This window comes from Ochotona curzoniae, unplaced genomic scaffold, assembly GCF_017591425.1.
Source record: "Ochotona curzoniae isolate NIBS_2020 unplaced genomic scaffold, NIBS_Ocur_1.0 patch353, whole genome shotgun sequence".
Classification (NCBI taxonomy): domain Eukaryota; kingdom Metazoa; phylum Chordata; class Mammalia; order Lagomorpha; family Ochotonidae; genus Ochotona; species Ochotona curzoniae.
The window spans coordinates 47,538-59,945 of NW_024466921.1; the positions used below are offsets into that span (position 1 = coordinate 47,538).

Consider the following 12,408-nt stretch of genomic DNA (forward strand, 5'->3'; position numbering starts at 1 on the left):
TACAAAAGGAATATGAGAAGGAATGATTTCCCTAAATAAACAAATCTGGGAAGAGAATATCGGGCTTGTTTGGCTCATGGTTTTCTTCTTTGCCCTATTGTCTCTGGGCTTCTAGTGGAAGTACTTTGTTTCTCCTTCCAGAGGTCTAATATGGCCCCTGTCTTCGCTGCTGCTAAAGGGAAGGCCTGCTGCAGTCCCTGGTCAAGGGTGTGTGATGTCCCACACTAAGCTGCTGCCTCTATCCGGAATCTCTGACAACAGAAGCATGTGTGCATTCCAAACTAGTCCTTTCACTTATTTTTCAATTCTAAATAAGCTCTGGATGGCTAAACAATAGACTAGGGTTGGATACTTCAGAGCACATAAATCTCAGGTCAGGGGGATACTGACCAATTAAAAATGGCCAACCACCTGCTTATTTATTTAAAAGTTAAACAATTCTCTTGTGCCAAGGTAAGATCATGAGTACTGAGATTATTGTCCCTTATACTTCTCAAATGAAACCATAGTTCAGGCATGTTCTTTTGTGTCTTTTGGAAATGAAAATTTAATTCAATTGCACTTCATTTATCACAAATGAATTCTGCATAAGAGAGGCTAAGAAAGATTATTATAAATTATCCTGTGGCCTGTCTAGGGTAATTAATAGATGTTCTTGGTCAAAGTACAGTTACAATAAAAATCATGCTTCATAACAATATTGCACAGAGAGGTCCACTGTTGTACAGGACTTTGGAATAGCTTACAATTGTCTGAGGATATTTCCAATCTTTATTATTTTGAAATTTTGGGTTCTGAAAATATTTTAAAAAGGCCATTCTTTTTCTCATATCACAAATAAGCCTCTTTCAGTGAAAATGAATAGGATAACAATGACAATGGCCTAGAAAATAAATTAGCTTTGATTTCATCTTCCTAATATTGAGAATAACAGTATACAATAAACTGAACTAAAGAAGGAATTTATTAGGTATTATTTACTTTGTGAGAGTACTTTACTGTGGTTTAGATATCCTTTTCTTCTGAACAATGGCTCTAGGAGGGGAGTGCTATTAGCCTGTTTTAGGATTGAGAAGACAGGCCTACCGAGGGTTGTTCCCTGTCTACAGTCCTATTACTGGTACTGGACAGGATACAGCTTTGGATCAGGCCTGTCATGTTCTGACACCCATGCTCTGAACTCTGCTCAGCCACTTCTATTTGCACAAATGTTTTCAATTTTATATATTAATAAGGAAAGATATCATTTACAGTAAAATATGGGTAACCTGAAAACCAAATACTATTCTTCTCTTTGAATACAAATAGTGGCATAGCATGCAATGGCATAGTTTATAAATCCATATTGGGAGTCAGAAGGTATGGGCCCAATTTTCACCTGTTCAGTTTAGCTTGTTAGCACAGATATGACTGCCTCTCACCTATGACTATAGATGGTGACAGCTCCCTGCCTATGTGACAGGTTTGAGGTGAATATCAACCAAATCATACATAGGAGAGCAGTTTAACATCCAAAGTGATTTTTTTTCATCTTGTTGGGCTCATCTTTACATGGTTTCATGGAAGGTGGAGGGGTCTTTGAAATAAGGCCTATATTAGAATAACAAGCCTGCCACTCAGAAGTGAATTTTTTTTTTCACAAGTGATTTTTGTGGCTTTGCTTTTACCTTCTCTACATGGAAATTATATCAACTGTCTACCAAGCTTGTTATGTGATGGTTTAATGAGACAGCAGACACAGAGAACAGGAATAAAAAAAAAAAAGGCATCATCTATGGAGAATTCAGGAATCAAAATAAGTAAAGGCATGTTTTAACAAAAACAATACTAAACAAATATACTAATGGACACCTATGATAAACATCCCTCCTTGGCAGGGCCGATCAGACTCCTATACCTTCCCACTGTTTTGTCAATACCATCATGATGATTACATCAAATGCACATGGAATAATTAAGATACCTTTGGTACTCTGAAGGCACCCAGATAATTATTGCAAAATTACAGTAGAAAGTAATGGAATCCTGGATTTTCACTGACTACCTGCTCGGAAGTTCTCATAGTACACTCATAGACATTAGAGAATATCTTTACTCATACCTTTCCAAGTTACCAGAATAAACTTAAGGCCAGTATGGTCACTGGAAAGGAACAGCAAGGACAGCTTAGAATATTGTCTGCTTGCATGTTGAACAGATATTTTCTCAATATTCTCTCATTCGCTATTTTTCAAACAAATTGTGGAAAAGTCTAGTTACAATATGTTATCTAGAGACACCAGGTGTGCCCATTCCCAGCTATCTGTTTTGTGGCAATTTTTCCTTCCTCTAGGGAAATGGCTATCACATTGTGACATGCCGGTTGTGAAATGCCACCATCCCATGTGTCCCAAGAATTGTGTTGGTTGAATTGGTTAGATCTAGGCACCAGAGTGGAGCAAGAGTTGATCTCGAAGAAAGTAGCTGGTGAAAAGCAGGATCAAGTGAACTTTTTGAAAAGAAAACTTTTTAGCTGGGAACATTAGATAACAGGTGGGAAGGAACCAAGTTTCAGGACTGGAAGCTGCTGTTGAGAAAAATTTCTCCAGGGGATCAGAAGAAACCAGAAAAAAAAGAGGACCTAAATAAAGCTAATGGTATGTATTAACTGGAGAATTATTCTGTGCTAAATGTTACTCCAAGGATAGTAGGCACTAAAGTGAGGCAGACTCACAAGCAAACAGTTCTGCTGTACTGCGATACTGTGAGAACACCTGGAACTTGAAAAGAAAGGATATGATGTCCTTAAAGCTAGAAGAAATTAGCAGCTCTGTTATGGGTGAAATACAGGAAGCCAGAAGTTCTGTGTACTAAGCATATTTAAATGAGGAGATTTCCAGCTGACAATTTAGCTTTCTGTAAACTCAAGGGCCTCCCTCCATTTAGAAAATAGATTTCACATTTTCCTGAATATATGTGCAATGCCACTGACCTCGTATGGAGAAGGGTTATCAAGAGAAGTGAAAAGGAAAGGCTATGGAATCCAGGTTGTGAGCTTGACAAGAGAAACTGTTGTAGATCTCATTTATACTCAGTCTCTCAGTGCCCTGCAATAAACATCTGTTGGCAGCTGAGAAAATAAATCAATGAAGTGTTGTTGGGAAAAAAAGCTGCCACAGTGGTACTCAGGATTTGTTCATTACGATATTCAGCCAGTAGTTATCTTAGCCATTCAGATATCCTGACTTGATTCTAAAGTCTGTGTTTTGTAAAGGAAGAGGAATCCATGTACATCATGAGACGTTTTCAGAGCAGGCCGACTTGGAGGAGGCACCAAGGCTATTAATGCATGTTTCTCTGTATGCAGGGTCTTTAATAGGCTCAACCGATTCTGTAATTCAATCTTGGTGACTCAAACGTCTTGCTACACATGTTGTTGAGTGGGAAGAATTGTTTGGGACAGTTAGTGTGATGGCTATTTGTAATGTGACATTTTCACAGCTTATGATATTTTGATTTAAAAAAAGGTGATTTTAAGTAAAAATAATACTTTCCTGATTTGTGACCAGTATCACTTATGAAATTTGGAGAAATGTTAAGAGGACAGAGTTTACCCTTGAGTTTTTTCATCTACTCATTTAGTAAACATTTACTGAGCAGTTTCTGTAAGGTCAGAAAAGTGCTAGAGCCTGCTGATTAAGTCATACTGGGTGTTTAATTAAACCCCTTATAGTTTTTCTTATAATTTCTTGTAAGGAATCTTTTCGGCATCTTGAGGTTCTGACCATATTCTTCTGTGGTTCCCTTATCACTAGGAAAAGCTCACATTTTCATAAAAGTCTTTTCTTGAAAATTATCAGTATTTTCTTCTGTTCTGAATTACACTTTGGGGACAGTGAAAAAGGGGCAATGTCAGACTAATTGCGCTAATAATAATAGGGCCCAGACAGCTAGCTTTGATCTTGGGAACCATCTGCAATCCAGACCACTTTGATGTTTCCTACAATGGAAGCATAAATATTTTCTATTTACTCCATGATTGGACTTTCAGAAATCTAATTAAGATGAAGGTCAATTAAGAGAAAATGAAATCTTGACTCTAAAAGTCAGAGAAGGAGTAGAAGGCAAGGGCATGGTTACATATACATAAAAGAGGCTCACTAACCTAATTATAAACTTATACAAACACCCAGAGAAATTGCCTTTCATGTGGAAAAAGTCCTAGAGCATTTTATAACATTGAAATCATTAATGGGTCTTTGAAACACACCCAGCACTAGAAAAAGAATAGTAATAGTGGCATTTCAAAATTCTATTACTAAAAATTTTGGAGACAGCTAAGGATGAAAGCACTACAGAGCTCATCAAATGCTGTCGCCTGCTTCTTGGAAATGAATCCATAAATGTCCATGGCAGAATCAGAGCTACAGCACTCTCCAAGCTGTGGTGTGGAAAGATTCTGCTAACTGTTTCAAAACACTAAGATCCACTACAGACTGGATCATCCTAACTAAGTTGCTTCAGTTTTCAAATTCCTGAAGCACAACTCATGATACAGGTGAACTCTGAGAATTAAATATAAAATGAAAATGTCTTAATTCAGTGCTATACATAGTGGTTGTGAAAAACTAAAAACTCCTTTTCCTCCTGAGAATGTGGGTTTTAGGGTCAAATGGGCCTAACATCAAATCCCTTTTCTATATTTGCTTTTTATGGTGTGTTGGATAGGCAACTTTCCTTCCTTGACTTCAGTGTTCTCCAACTTGGAAACCGAGTCAATGATATGTAACTTGTTGAGAATAGACAGACTTTCTGTCAAGCTCCTTGCACCTGGGTAACTGCATGGAGGTTACAATATGGAAAGCAATTCATCACAACCAAAGCATACTTCCAAACAGACTGAAATTCATGTGCATACACATCTGTGTGCATACATGTCTGTACATACACATCTGTGTGCATGCATGCATTTGATGTAGCTTAAATGTGTGCGTATGTGCTCACATGAAAGGCACAGATTGGAAGAACTATCAAGGCATCCCTTTATTGCTGTCACAAGCCATAATTATGTGTTGTGGAGACTTGAGTTATGTAGAAAGTCACTCCTAACTGAATAGGATAAACAAATTCTCTTTATTCCTTTTGCTGGGTGACACACATCTTATGGATCCCCCCCCTTTTGAACTACATCTAAGGATCTTTTCATCTAAAAAGTTCAAAGTATGCCCACTTACCTATGCATCTCAGTGAAATCTTCGTTTCTAATGCCCAGACTTTGGGACAAATAGATAACCAAATTAATTATCAAGCATCCCTGATAGGCAGTGGGGACACATGTTATCTAACCAAATTGGCTTGAATTTGTTCCCAAAGTAGTTAAATAGTAAAGGATAAAATAAAATCTTTCAATGTTTCATTGTGAGAAATAATGCACTAATAGGGAAATTCTAGGTGAAGCATATTTAAATCATTGCTCTTTCCAAAGTTTATGACCCTCATTTACACAAAGACTAGAATTATGATTTTCAGAAATGTAACTGTTGCCTGATCATGTTTTCTTTATTCTGTGTTCTGAGCAAAAAGAGAGAAAGCTATTGTTAAGTGTATTGTGGGTTATATTTAGAAATGCTTGAGTAAGGCCTGAGTCCTGTCCAACGTATAAATGTGTATCCCTGACCATCAGAGCATCTGTTTGAAATGCAACACCATTTTCCCAATGGAACCGTTAGCATTTGTTGGAGGTATAGACATGCCCAGGGCACACAGTCCCTGTGAGCTCCTGCCATACTCACAGTTCACCGTGACCTTGACTTGTTTTACATCTGCCGAGGAGACTTCATTGGCAGCTTTGCACTCGTATTTGCCTGACTGCTCCCTGGTGATGCCAAGGATCTCCAGATATTCTTCTTCTCCTTCAAATTCTCTTCCTGAAAAAAAAAGTTTTATATGAATGCTTTTTTAAAGTCTAAAATATGCAGTAGGTTGCCTCATTTTTCCTTGTAAAAGCAGTAAATCCACCTGGCTTTTCAATAATTTGACAATGTGCTTTGTCTGAATCCAGATTCTGTGGAAAAGGATCCCAAGACGGGAAGTCCTGTGAATGTGATTGCATGAGAAGTGCTTTCAGGAATAACTGGTAAGAAAGAGAGAAAAGTGGGCCTTGGAAGAAAAAGACACCAAACAAAACTGGGATACCCACATATGTCACATACAAAACAATCTTGGCTCAGTTCTTCAAGGATTTCTGTGGGAGTATATGTCTCACTCCAAAGTTGTATGAATTGGGGGCAAGAAGCTGCAGTGTTTGCTCATCTTCTGGAGAAACTTCCCTACAGTCGTGAAATGCACACTTGGCCTGTGGGTGTTAGATGGCCATTATCAGGTACACCATGCTGCAAATAGCTTCCCACCAAAATGGTTATTAGAGAAATGGCTTCTTGGACACCACCCTTCTTGTCCAGATTATGTGGAATGCTGTCCACAAGCAACATGTGATAAACCTTGTTTTGCCCAGGGGTTTCCTCTTTTCTCTATCAAGCTCTGTCACTGCTGAGGAATTCAGGGCATGAGCCAGATCAATGAGAAGTACAGCAAACTTCTTCCGAGGGAGACCAAGAGAAGTAAGAAAGAAAAAATAGACTGGAATAGGAGGAGAGGCAGGTCTAAAGAGGGAAGAATTTGACCGAGGAAGAGATTAGCCAGGGTTGGACCAGGAAGTCAGTAGGTTTGAAGTCTGACTAAATTGAACTGTCCCAAAATCTGCTGCTACTTGTGAATGGGTACAACAGCTGGGGAAGGTGCCCAAGACCACAATTCTGCCCCATCGAATCTTGCTCCCGGTCATTGTACACCAAATGGTACCAATTAACAGCTCTGCCTAAATGCCAAAAGCTGTTTTCCTTTTCTGTAAATTCCCTGATGGCCAAATCGACATAGAAGCCAGGCAGCATGGAGATGAATTCACTTTCTAAATATGTCAGCTAAGCATGTTAACGAGGCTCCCAGTGGAACACAAAGCCTCTGATGACATCCTATGATTCAACTCTCAGGAGTACCCAAAGCTTCAAGTCTTTACTTAATTGTCTGTATCATCAATTTGAAGGAAATTTTGCAATCCCAACAATAATCAGTAGGAATAAAGCTATTTTGTTCTGAAATTCTCCATATTATCTAACATATGCATCTACTGAGATTAGTTTAGAATCAATCTATAGCTTTAGCTGGGTATTATCTATAAAAAGTAACCTTTTTTTTAAAATCCTTTTGCCATTATTCACTTCCCCAAATTCAAACAAGCAGTCAAATCCAATTTTATATATTGCAGAAGAAACATGAAATACATAATGTAGGAGGGAAGAAAACTGAAATTTTGCAAGGGGTTATAGGCCACTTGATTGGATTTACTGGACTGAACTTGGATTGAAGCAGGGAAAAGTAATCTTTGGCATACACTTCCTTCTAATGGCTTAAGAGTCATGTCTACTTGTTGCCAAAATTTTTATAGTTAAACACAAACACCAAGACAACTAAGAGTGATTTTGACAGTTGCTCCAAGCAGGCTAGTATTAACTAAAACCAAACCAAACCAAACCAAACCAAACCAAACCAAACCAAACCAAACCAAACCAAAAACTGGAGTTCAGAGGACTGTTGAGCAATTCCCGCCCCCCCACCCCAAAACCAGACCACCAAATGTCTGAGGACCACAAATCTCAAACATTCTTGGCAGACAGGATTTTGCGGACGCCAGACTTCCTGCTGAGATTGCTGACACCTTACTGGCACAGCGTGCCTAGAGAGGTGTGAGGCATTCTATCATAGTCCTCTTCCTTTAGTGATTGTGGCCTGAACATATCTGAGTACAAACAAAGTTCTGTTAGATTCCTTTTCTAGTTAGATCTGTTTGTTTACCAGTATTGGTTCCTGTAATTCATGTTTACTTATCTTCTTACCTGAGACCTGGTGATTGTTTCCCAAATTCCTTGAGACCTATTCTTAGAGTACCTTGTATGCTATTGTTTAATTGGCTAGCAACTTTTATCTGCCTGCTTGTTCTGCCAAAAGTATGGTATAAGTTGCCCAGTAGAACTCAATAAAATGTGCATTGGCTCATCTAACCTCTGCATCCACTGTGACCTGATTCTTCTCGGCAAGGTCATCACACCTTGAGTCCTGGTCCCCACTAGAAGGACCTCTGAGAGAGGGGAGGAAGATGCAGTAAGAGAGACTCATTGATTCTGAGAATCATGGTGCAGTTTAATGATCAAGGAGATCAACTTAATTGAGAATATCTTAGCATTTCTTCCTTGCCCTGCTCCACACTGATAACATCTCTTCCCAGATAGGTACAGAGAGGTCAGTAGAAGAAAGAGAAAACAAATACTTAAAGATGGCTTACAACATTTGAATTGCTTTCCAAACAGTTTATCTTGGGTCCCTACCTGCATTTTAAATTTCTACAAGAAACTGCTTACAGGAAAGAAGAGATGGTTGTTAGCAATACCAGCTAACACTCTTCTAGTTTGTAAAGACAGCTCCTCTGAGAATAAACAGTAAATGGAATGAAGAAGAATCAAGCTGTATTTTGGGGGGGTTGGAGCCTGTGAGTTTCATGTGCCAATCTAAGTACTACATTCTCGTTTTTCCTAGATAAGCAGATAATAAAATAGATCCTCATCAGACATGGTTTCTACTCACACCTCTAGGAATGACTTTGCTGCTACTAGCCAAGAATACAAGGGCAGCTTTTCCGACAGTAATACGCATTTGAGACAGAGACCATCTCTCCTCTTGTTATAGTATTCCCCTACTGAGTCCACACATACCCAACAGCTGTTCACAGCTGTCTCACAGAGTATAGGAGTATAATGCATATGAAGTTTAGGTGGCCAAATCTATCTTCGTCCCTCACCCAAATACACTGATGAGGATTTTAAAACTCAACAACCCCCTTAGACTCTCCTTGTTGCTGCTTTTCCTTGTTTAACATTTGGGGCCTGAAGTTCGTAGACATTTCTTATTAATCGGTCGAGCTCACACCCATAGGTGAAGTTGCCCAAAATGCATCACTGTATTTCTTCACTTGAGAATCTCTTGTTAATGCACCAGAACTGGACACGAAATGGGAGGTTTCTGCTGCTAGAAAATTAAAATCCAAGACTAGAGGCTCTTCAGAAAATATACCTTACTCATAATATATCAACACAAATTAAGACTGTTTTTGGAAGAGTTTAATCACTCAATAAATGTGTGATGATCTAGTTTGCTATAGATGGAATATTTGAAGGAAGGCACCCTCATCAATGAGGGTAGTGCCTTTATAAAAGGAACTATACAAATTTCCTTTGCTGCTTCCACCATGAACGATATGGGCAACAATGGCAATCTTTGGATCTGGATGTGCATTTTTGGCAGACACTGATTTTATCCTTGCACTGACTTTGGGCTTCCCAGCCTTCAGAACTGTCAGGAATGAATTTCTACTGTTAGAGGCCAGTGTGATGTATCAACAGGCTAATCCTCTGTCTGCAATGCCAGTTTCCTATATTGGCACTGGTTCACATCCTGGCTGCTCCACTTCCAATTGAACCCCCTACATATGACCTAGCAAAGCAGTGGAGGATGGCCCTAGTCCTTTGGTCCACGGGAGAGCCAAGAGAAGCTCCTGGGTTCAGCTTGGCTCAGCTCTGGTTTGTTGTGGTTATTTGGGGACTGAACAGAAGATGGAAGATCTTCTCTCTGTCTCTCCTTCTCTCTGTAAATCTGCCTTTCAAATAAAACCAAACTTATCTACTGTTTACCAGAATTCTGTTGTATCTTATTAGATTAGCCTGACTAGAGTGGGGCAGTGTTTAACTAAACTAAGAAGCACAAGCAGATACTAGTATTACATTCAACAATCCTTTCATATCAGTGAGCCACTTCTGGTTTTAACAGCACTTTCTGAATCTTAAGTCACAAAAACTCTATGATACAGATTCGGCTGCTCCTTTCTCTTCTCCTATGTGTATGTTCCCAAGGGGACACCTTTTCCCCACTTCTTTCTGCTCACTCTGACCAGCTTTTCTCCACCCAGGGGATCTGCTTCCATTTCCTATTAAGCTCTTAAATAATGCTAACACCAGAAACTGATGCATGATCTGCTGTTTAAGTTTTCCATGGACTAGTCCTGTGGTACAACTTACGTCCTTCTCTTGTTCTTATCTATTATTTCCTGCCCATGTATAAATATTTACTGGAAATGCAAATGATCATATTTTGGTATTTTGAACATCTCAACCAATTTCCATAGGCTTGCTCACATCGCTGAATGTTATATTTATTCTGGGATCTCGTGTTTAGTTTAAATCTCCCTTTGCTTAATGTACTTGTGTGTCTCCTGGCAATATCCAGCTACCGGGCTAAATAACTCCTTGTCCTCCTTCGTGTATGCACCTTTCAAACTCTTGCATATAATTAACATATTTCTGTCTTAGTCACTGTTTGCTTAAGTTGTTCTTATTAGTCCCTTAATATTTCTTCCTAAGTCAGGAAGAAAGGCCTAGAGCTAACAGAGGAAAGTGATCTCCTCTGTGCTCTCCAATGTGGAGGCAAATCAGCCCGGAATAACTCCAATTAAAGCATGGCAGGTGCTGCCTTCTGCATACCACGCCCTCGGAGCAACTGTACTTTGGGGAAACTCACCGTTCACATCCACGATGTTGATTTATTTAGATTTTAAGGTCAACTTGGCATTTGTAAGTAAGAAGTTATTTAAAATTAAATACATTTCTATGGATCTTCTGCTTCCCTTTTTCCTCCTTCCTCTTTCCTACACAGCACATGTGGTATTGTTTTGCCTCTCTACAACACAGTTTCTTCTCTCTCTCCCCCAAGTCCCTTCTTCCCTCTCACCACACCTACCTCTCTCATCTATCCACCTGCCCTCTGCATACACACACAAACTCATTTATAGATATTTATTCTCAAGAATCATTGTACAAATTCACTAAATCAAGTGTTTGCTTACTAATGGGAGAGACTGTATCTTTAAACTTCCCAGTCATTTTCAAAGACTACGACCCTAATTATCAGTAGAGTATCTGTCTTTTGCTTTGAGACAGAGAACAAGCAGTTTTGAAAATTTGCTGTGACTGCTTTATGACTTTAAAGTTGCAGAATTCCAACGGTTCTTCTGTATTCAGAGGCGAGTGAATATGTCCCCCTCCACCGACTGTTTTGAGTCTTCCTGAGTATAAAATCCCGATTGATCAGTCTTTCGCCACAGGCAAGTGGTGTTTGAAACAGGATTGACATCACCTTTTCACACATAAATTTCAGTATTTACATATAAGTGATTGTAAACACATTAGCTATAAACACAAGTACACATCCTGTTTCATGAGAAGCAAAACTGGCATTCGTCTTGCAGGGTGGGTATGTATATGTATGTTTGTAGGGACTGTGGGTGGAAAGCAGCGTGAGCCAAAGCAAGCCATGAACTTCTACCTACAAAAATCAAAGGAAAAAGGATCACAAATCAGTGATGCCATTTGAAGTTTCCTGTGGCGACTTCAAATGCTATAACAAGTTTCTGTTCTTTCAGTGTGTTTCATGTGTGCTTTTTTTCCTAAGGATACAATCACATATTCCTCGTTTTACCTCCCTTTCCTACCTTTCTGCATACCTACACGAAAATGCTAAGAGAAATACAAAACAAAACAAAAGAAAAACAAAAGCACAAGAAGTCTAGAAAAGCGTGGATGTCCTCTGTTGACACTTCCATTCAGGTCTCTCTCCAGCTCCTTTGAAGTTTTTGTTTTAAAGCTTCACATTCCACTGAGAGATCCTTTACTATTTGACAGTGCTGCTGTGCAGAGGGTGAGACCACATCTCATTCCCTCTGTGCATCACCAAAAAGGAGATGTGAAGAGTGGTCAGTGATCTGCGATTGAAAGGGGTTGGGGTGGAGAGAACACAGCTACCAGAAGCAATAATCAGAGGGGGAAGGATGGAGGGACAAGGATTGCAATGACGTGAGTAAGTAAAACAAAAGCAAAAATAAAAACAGAGAAGTGATGTAGACAAGGTGACATTCAGGTAGCATAAGAACAGAAATGAAAGGAGAGTGCTCTCTGAAGATTAAGATATTTATGCTACATGAAAGGGAAGGAATAGGTTACTCCGCTATAGAAATGTTTTCTATTTGTACAGTAAGATATAACAGGGTGAGGATTATGTACAATGGACCCATACTTTCTCTAGCCCCAAAAGATGCAGTTAGTACCCAGAAACCAAGGGCAAGCATAAAGTCAGGAAAGAGTCACAACTGGCTTTGGCTTTCTGAAGGATCACAGGCCCAAAAAGAATAATGTCATGGCGTTATTTTTTTCATGGTATCCAGGGAGATCCAATTCATTACAAATTGCATTTCTATTTTTACATACAAAA

The 12,408-nt window shown here is 39.2% G+C and overlaps 1 protein-coding gene across 2 annotated transcripts in view; it reads right to left on the reverse strand.

Annotated features, from left to right (window-relative positions):
* The window catches only part of LOC121167249 (limbic system-associated membrane protein), a 611,964-nt gene that overhangs the window by 33,942 nt on the left and 565,614 nt on the right, over window positions 1-12,408 (reverse strand). For both annotated transcript variants that reach the window (XM_040996668.1, XM_040996667.1), the window contains exon 4: window positions 5,772-5,906. In XM_040996668.1, coding sequence (XP_040852602.1) covers window positions 5,772-5,906 — 135 coding nt within the window. The remainder of the gene's footprint in view (window positions 1-5,771; window positions 5,907-12,408) is intronic.